Source organism: Cricetulus griseus, chromosome 8 (assembly GCF_003668045.3).
Source record: "Cricetulus griseus strain 17A/GY chromosome 8, alternate assembly CriGri-PICRH-1.0, whole genome shotgun sequence".
NCBI lineage: Eukaryota > Metazoa > Chordata > Mammalia > Rodentia > Cricetidae > Cricetulus > Cricetulus griseus.
The window spans coordinates 19,364,502-19,373,003 of NC_048601.1; the positions used below are offsets into that span (position 1 = coordinate 19,364,502).

The 8,502-nt window shown below is 47.5% G+C and overlaps 1 protein-coding gene across 1 annotated transcript; it reads right to left on the reverse strand.

Moving 5' to 3' along the window:
• Positions 1-326: 326 nt before the first annotated feature.
• Fgf23 (fibroblast growth factor 23) lies at positions 327-7,844 on the reverse strand. Its single transcript, XM_027428218.2, has 3 exons — positions 7,634-7,844; positions 2,462-2,565; positions 327-767 (listed from the first exon to the last, which is right to left on the reverse strand). The coding sequence occupies exons 1-3, from the start codon at positions 7,842-7,844 to the stop codon at positions 327-329; spliced, it is 756 nt and encodes a 251-aa protein (XP_027284019.1).
• Positions 7,845-8,502: the final 658 nt, after the last annotated feature.

Below are 8,502 nucleotides of genomic sequence, written 5' to 3' on the forward strand. Positions count from 1 at the left end.
ATTACGTGTATGTGTGTGTGTGTGTTGGGGGAGGGGGGAGTATGTGCATGTGAGTGCAGGTATCCAGGCAGACTAGACGCATCAGATTCCCCTGGAGCTAGGATTACAGGTAGCTGTGGGTGCTGAGAACTGTCCTCTGTCTGAGCAGCACAGGCTCTATACCTCTGAGCCATCTCTCCAGCCTCCCACTGTTGGTGCCTGGCTGAGGCCTTGCAGGTAACTCTCAGGCCCAAAGGGAAGGGGGAGAAGCAGGCACCCGGCCTTCCACCTTGCACGTGGGCTGTGCCGATTGGAGGATGGAGGCTGAGGCCGCCGGGTCTGGTGGCCTAGGCGAATCTGGGAAAGGGACGGCACCGGTCCACGCCTCCTGCGCCCCCGCGAGCATCCCCGCGGCCTCTGCGCAGGACGCCCAGTGGGTCACTGGCCGCGAGGTCACCTTCCTCGGCGCTCGGCAGCTCCCGCGAGCAGGACACGGGCACGGGCGTGGCACGGGGCCGCGGCTTGAGCACGTTCAGTGGGTCCCACTCGGGAGGGTCCTCGGCGCTGCGCGTGTGGCGCCGTGGCCGTGCGGTATGGAAGCGCAGCAGCGGGACCTCGTTCCTGCGCGCCAGGAACTGCGAGAAGGGAGGCGGGTTGGTGCCGGGCTCGAAGGGGCGCTTGGCGCGGCCCAGGCTCACCAGGTAGTGATGCTGTGGCGACAGGTAGACGTCATAGCCATTCTCCAGAGTCCGCTGGCGGAACCTGCAGTTCTCCGGGCTGAAGTGATGCTATAAGGGAAGGGGAGCACGAGGAGGTGAAGCTCCGTTAGGAGCTACTGCTTAGCCCAGCCCCTCACCTCCCTCTTAAGAAAGGATGTCAGAGCGCAGAACTTGGCTCCAGCTTCAGAGGAGTGACCCTGGAGCACACTGCCTGGAGGACCTTGGTCTGGAGGCCAGCCTGCTGGAGCAGGACCCAGAAAGAGTGGATGACACTCCTCTTGTTCAGTGTCCATGAGGAGAATTGAGCATCCACAGTCTCATTCATATCCGTATTCATTCTGTCTGTTTATGTCTGTCTCTCTTTACTGTCTGCAGCAGGCGTGGGGGCGGCGGGTAGGAGAGGGAGCGACGGACGACTTAGGCTAACATTCATTGTCTCCAGACCCTCTCCCTCGGCCCCATCTCTCCCCTTTCCTGGGGCTTGACTAAGTTTTCATACAGGCTAGGCAAATGCCTTACCACTGACTTACAGCCACAGCCCTTTTTCTGTTGTTTCCATTTTGAGGTAGAGTCTCACTGAGTCTCTGCTGTGTACTCCAGAGAGATGTTGAAGTTTCAGCCCTCCTGCCTCAGCCAACCGACTAGCTTTGATGGACGGCTTGTGCCACTGCGCCTGAGTTGTATACACCTTTTAAAGCTCCACTGTCTGGAAGGAGGTTGCGGCTTGTCTCTTTGCCTAGAGACTGGAGCTGGGATGGACTTTGAAGGCTCACATATAATTGAGGGTAATGGCACCAAGACATAATGTAGACTGAAGGTCAGAGACATGAACTTGCTAACAGATAGTCTGGGAATGAGTAATAGATATTCTCCCATTTGTACTGAGTTTATTGAATGCCTACCTGGACCTTTACATATTTCTAAACTGCGCAAAGAATTCTAGAGGTGAGGGCTTCCTGCATAGATATCTATCTACTCTGGACAGATGATATTGTAGGTGCTGGTACGTGCACAGAACTTATATTTCAGGAACTGTGTAGTGGACATTGATAAGGGATTCCTGAGTCGATTGGTTGTTCTTAATTTCTGCCTCAAAATTTTTGGGACTATGCTTTAGCCTTTAGTTTTGAAATACCTTGATTTACAATCAATCTGAAGGATGAGCCATCAGCCTGAGGGCACAGGTAATCAATTGAGGGTTACTACTAGGAGAGAGAGCTTCAGGTTGCAATGGTCCACTTCACTTCATCTAAGGAAAGAGACTGAAGCTGGGAGTATTGAGAGAACTCACCCAAGGCCACAGTTGGTAACAGAACTGTGAAGACACCAGGGTTGTTCGCCATATCTAATGTATACATTAGAAGCACGAACTGACATGGTTTTTGGGTATACAACATAACAGGCACTGTGTTCCAAGCAAGAATCCATACCAGAATCCCTACCAAGGGGCAGCACAGACTAGAGGCCCAGAGCTTTGTTCCAAACCCCAGCTGTGTAAACCTGAGCATTTCCTACTGAGACTGAATGAAATGACAGCAAGGGGTGACCAAAGGACACTCTAAATGGGATCTCTAAAGTTAGATATATCAAAGCCCCAAGGAGACATACAGTAAGGGCTGAAGAGATGGCTCAGTGGTTAAGAGTGTGTACCTGTTGCTTTCCCAGAGTTCAGCTCCCACACAGACACAGGATTTTAAAAATGGCATCTTAGAAAAAGAGATAAAGTCATTATAAAGTGGTGACCAACACAAAAAGAAACTCACCGATCCAAAAATGTTGCCCCTGAGATCCATACAAAGGAACCTTCTAGTCACAGCTCCTGTTATGATCACGAAGCCAGCATCCTCTGATCTAATCATCAGGGCACCTGCAAGAAAGACTTCCAGGTCAAAATATGCAGCTACCCTTCCCTTGAAACACTTTCTGACAATACACCCCCATGGCGCCTCTCTGTCTGTCATGGATGGCGTCACACAACTCTCCATGTCTAACTGTTCCTCTCATTTCCCGAGACTCCCAACTCCAGCATCAACACGTTGCTCTCTTCCTGCTTTATTCTCCTTCATGCATGGGGCACCTTGATTGTCCCACCATCTGTTCAGCACACAAATTACCCTCCATCTGGATGCTACTTCCCCCTTTTCCTGGCTAGTATCTATAAGTGTTTGGGGTAGAGGTTGTCTTTCTAAGATGGCTGCTTCTATGACTTTAAACTCTGTGTGTCAAAATGTCATTCAATAACCCAACTTATATAGAGCTCGGTTTTCCTCACTACATGTCCCTACCTGTATGTTCAGAGTTGACCTCTCGTCTCTGCCTGTTGAAGTTGCTTGCCCTTCAAGGTCAGTTGTAGCCACCTCTTCACCTTCTTACCTCCCTCATCAGAAATGCTGGCTCTTCAGCACGGTGCCCCTGCTGTTCCCTCACCTGGCTCTGCCATGTTTGCATGCCTAAAGCCTCTCCCAGAGAAGCAGATCACCCTTTCCAGACATTTAATAGACCCCAGGGGATGAATAGAATTTACTTCCTAGACCCAGTCCTTTGTGCTTTTCTCACTTGGAGAAGCTCTTTGTAGATGCTGAGTTTGCACAACTTCCCATAGCCTCACTTAAAACTTGCCTTTGACTAAGGCCTGAAGTATGTGTATCGTCTTCACCTTAAACAATGGTCAACGCCTGTAAACGGGCATTCTGTAATAAAGGTAAGATTAAACCATCTTGTGTTGTCAAACGAATGGTGATTCGGCAAGACTTGACATTTTCTGTTAAAAGTCATTCACTTAGATCTCTGAGGACACTTTTAACTGCCTGCTGAGGAACTTCACTTCATGGCCTCAAGGAGGCTGCTCAGAAAAGACTTCTAACCCCTCTTCAGAAAACAGTCTGTGCCTAGTGCTGTAGAACATGACTTGAAGCCTAAAGCCTCTTCCCTACCCAATTAGGCTCAGAACAAAGACTTTCCAGGGAATGGAGCAGGCAACGGTCAGATATCCCCTAACTGGGCTAGAGACATGGCTCAGCCGTTAAAGACTAGGCTCACAGCCAAAAGAAAAGATATCCCCTAACTACAGAGTCTGGTCCACGCTGACAGCAGAAGAGGACCAAGTAAGAAAATCCATTTGTTTCAAATGTTTCAAAGTTGGCTGTGGGTTAGCTTTCAGGAAACCTGCCAAGTGGGGAGTGGTACCACACATGTTCTTCCAAAATGATGTCTGACTATGTGTCTCAGATGTATAGCTGGTTTTATGTCAACTCAGACAGACATAAGAAATACAGAATTTCTGTCCTGAGGGCTTTTTGGTCCAATCAAGGGGGTGAGGCGAAGGACTACATTTAGTGTGCCTTTTTCTTTTTTTCCTTCTCTCCTTCCTTCCTTCCTTCCTTCCTTCTTTCCTTCCTTCCTTCCTTCCATCCTTCTTTCCTTCCTTCCTTCCTTCTTCCTTTCTTCTTCCTTCTTTTTGAGTAGGTGCTCTCTTAAGCATTCTATATACTTTAAATTCTCAGAACAACTGTAACATTGTTAAAAAATAAACAGCATCATCACTTTAGTGGTTATTGTAGCATCTTTAAGAGACAAAGCAGGGCTGGAAGGTTGGCTCAGTTGTTCTTCCAAAGGTCCTGAGTTCAATTCCCAGAAACCACATGGTAGCTCACGACCATCTGTAATGAGATCTAGTGCCCTCCTCTGGCCTGCAGGCAACATGCAGACAGAACACTGTACACATAATAAATCATAATAGATAAATAAATCTTTAAAAAAGAGAGAGAGACAAAGCAGAATTCAAACCCAGGTCAGTGACATCTTCCTGGTCTGCAGCCGTAGCCTCTAACAGAAAAAAATGCCACAAGGACGTGGAGGTTCTGTGCCCAAGGGGGATGCTGGTCCTAGTTTGGCTCCTTAAGAACCTTGTAGCTGTGGGAGTTTTGTTGCTGCAGCCCCGGTCTACACAGTAGTTCTTGCCTGCTTTGTAAGGTTACCATAATGGTTGCAAAAATGACCTGACAGCTGACCACTTCCTTACCCTGACACCTTGCCAGCCTGCCTAATGGTTGGAGGCAATGCATGCAGTGAGCACAGTATACATGCCCTCACTCTAGGGCCAGTTCTAAAGGAAAACACGCCACAGAGAAAGTGAGTGGCTACCAGGGGGAGCAGTTCTGAATGGGATTTTGAATGAAACCAACAGAAGCCAGCAGGAAGGCTCACTTGGACAAGTACATGCTAACCCACACACCAAAAGAAAAGAATGGGCTATTAAGAAAGGGCAATAAGAAACTCTTTTCTGCGATTTCCAAAAAGTGAGCACAATGGGGAGTGGGGAGCTGGCCTTGCTCCTATTAGAAAAAGCTTACCAACCCTGGAGAGACCCCAAGAGCCTTCTGAGTTCAGGGGAGCCTGGGCATCATTTGGGCAGAACATTCCATTTTATTAAGACCAATGTCCCGAAAAGAAGTTGGACACTCAGCTCTTAACCAAGAACTTACTAAAGCAAAACTTTTAAACGGGAAAACAGAAACTTTTGCCTCACTTTATCTTCTTGAAGATGTAATGAGATATCCTGACTTCCAGTGGCACTGAATACATTTGGTACACAGACAGACATGCAAATAAGACCATCATACTTATGGAATAAAATAAACAAATGAGATAATAATAAAACCAAGTTCTGCTGTAAATATATAATCAATTAGGGGGAAGATTATATTAATAATAGGTACAGATAAGAACAAGATAAAGATAAAGTGTGTTCTAATGGAAATGCAAATGATAGCTGAGTAGTATTTCAAGTCCAATGTCACTTCCCCTCCCCAAGACAAAGTTTGCACAAGATAAAATCACACACAAAAACTAAAGTCAGGTCAGTTCATTTCATGGCTCCTCAGTCACATTTATTGCTCCAGGCATCCTCCAGCCCCATGTCTGTCAGCCCTCAGGAAAATGGCTACCATTCGGACTGCCATTCAGACTGACTTCTTGGTCTCTGCAGAGAGGCCACCTTTCAGCAAAGGGATTCTATGATTCTAGGGTCATCCTATATGCATTCTGTAATTATAAGCAAATTTCCAATCTCTGAACTGAAAATAGTTTACCCTTATCCACTACACAGCATTTGAAACCAATGTGGTCTTGCAGCAAAAGTCTCAACTGTCTTCCAGGGGAAGAATACAATGATGTTTCCTAAAAGTTTGATAATGCATTGGGAGATAAGAGGTCTATGAAGAACTGTGTCACTTTTCCAGTGGCAGGGGACTGTATGGTGTCAGGCACCTTGTAGGTCCTGTTCCACAGAATACAAGCAGTGCTGGGGACCTATGAAATGTACCCAGTTTTATTTCAGATTCCCCCTATCAGGCTCTGACTCCCAAGAGGGAATTCCAGGATCCTATTTTAGCCCCTTGAGTTCTGGAGGATGCTTGATATTTAGAGAGATTCTTTTTCTTCCTCACATCTCCTGCCAGTGTAGCCCTCGGACAGGTGTAAGCTGCTGGCTTTGTGTGTGCCTGTATCTGGCAGCTAGGCTTAAGGTCTATTGGTCATAGCAGAGAGAATGCCAGGCATGCCTCCAGGCTACATCCGGAAACCAGGTTTACCTATTACAACAACAAAGAGGGGAATCATAGTTGCTATAGAAAGTTCTTTAGTAAAGTGCAAATCATTTCTACTCTGAGTGCTTTACCTGGCACTGAGCCCCGTTGCATCTTCCATACACATTAACAGTAATGTTTTAGATTTTGGTTGGTTCTTATTACGTGTGTATGGCTGTCTCATCTGCATGTATGTCTGTGCACCACATTTGTGTAGTGCCATAGGAGGTCAGAAGAGGGCACTGGATCTCCTGGAACTGGAGTTATGGATTGCTGTAAGTCACTACTTGGTGCTGGACTGAACCTGGGTCCCCTGCAAGAGCATCAAGTGCTCTTAGCTGCTGAGCCATCTCTCCAGTCTTACTTAGAATACTTTTTACATAAGAAGCTTCATTTTCCAACACCCATCTTCCTTATCACTCTATTTTCTATATGCTATCCCTTATGCTGGAAGGAGCTCTCATTTCAATACATATAATTGATATACAGTTAAGGCTTAAGATCCAATTTTCCATAGACTCCATCTTTAAGAGTATCCCAGGTGTTTCACAGCACCAGGGAGTCCACACCCAGTTCAGTGTGTTGGTGACTAAATGCATTTCAGCTTCTCAGAGAACCACCAACTCATACAGGAGCCCGTGAAGCACCCATGGGTAGATGCATTCAGTCAGACTTGCCAAGACCACACATCTTGGTGGTCTGTCTTTAACACGTGTCTCTTGAGAAGGTTTTGTTTTGAGACAGAGTCTTACTATGCCGCCCTGACTAGCCGGGAGCTTACTATGTAGACCAGGCTAGCCTTGTATTGTATTAAGGGTGTGTGTGCCCAGCTCTTGAGAATTTTTACAGCCAGGATACTAGGAATTTTGAGTTGCAAAAAGCCCCCTTATTTCACCTGTTCTAAATCTTGGGATCCCAGGATCTCTTCCCACTGTCTCCCCCAGTTCTGTCTGGGTTATTTTCCTCTTTGAGTCCATCTCTCTATCCATTTTCCCTTCAATTCTTGGACAGAAGAAAAGAACACGGTCTCTCATTATTGGAAATGGATTTTGGCAGTGATTATTCGGGTTGAGAAAAACCTGTAAGTCCAATTAAGGGGGAGGAAAAAAATCTTCCTCTTAGGTACACACACACACACACACACACACACACACACACATACACACACACACACAGAGAGAGAGAGAGAGAGAGAGAGAGAGAGAGAGAGAGAGAGAGAGAGAGAGAGAGAGAGAGAGACAAGTTAGAAAATTAGGTTCTCTCTCTCTCATCTAGCCCAAGGCTTCCCCAGCCCCCTAGAGGTCAACAACAGGGAGTTTCCCCTCTTCCCAACCTGGAGCCAGTACTCACTGTAGATGGTCTGATGGGGTGTGCCATCTACACGGCCATCCTTGTGGATCTGTAGGTGATAACTGTTCCTGGCTGTAGCTGTGTACAGGTGGGTCAGGCTGCCCCAATTGGAGCCGAGCAGTGGGGAGGTGTCAGGATAGGCTCTAACAGTGCCCAGGCTGCAGGCACTACACAGAACACCCACCAGGAGTCTGAGGCAGGTCCCCAGCATCGCACAGCTCTCTGAGTGGCTAATGCTCAGTTTGAAATCTGACACTCCCAGCCAGGCCGGGACCTTGCTGGCCTTCCTCTCTTCCTAGGAAGACACTGAGAACTGGAGTGGGGATCCTGGGCTGGATTCCCTCCTTTTTGCCCTGGGACTTTTAAAGGGTAGTGGTATGACATCAAACAGGAAAAACAACGCTGCCACATCCTCTGTGTTGTAATCATCCATTGGGAGAAGAAGCCCAGACTTCTTAGGCTTGCGGAAGGCACGTCGGTTCCAGGCACACACATGCGTGCACGCACACACCCCTCAATTTCAAGCCAGTGCTCCCAAAAGTGAATAATGCGTGGGCAAAAGTTATCTGTGACCGTGGGTCATCCGTTGACCTGTCCCACTTCCATCAGGAAATGTGAAAGCAGCCAACAGTCTTTAAAAAAAATAGCAACACGTCAGTCACCCGCCTCCTCTGCAGCTCATCTCCTGTCAATGTACTCATTTTGGTTTGCTCAGGCCTTTTACCTCCAGTTGCCAAGTATGTACCCAGAGCTACTCCTAGCTGCTGCCTTAGGCAGGTGTCTTGACTGATTCAGAGACATGTGATACCGTCAGACAAATGAGACCCTCACACACACCTCAGAAAGGGTGTGTTAGGTAGGAGCCAGCG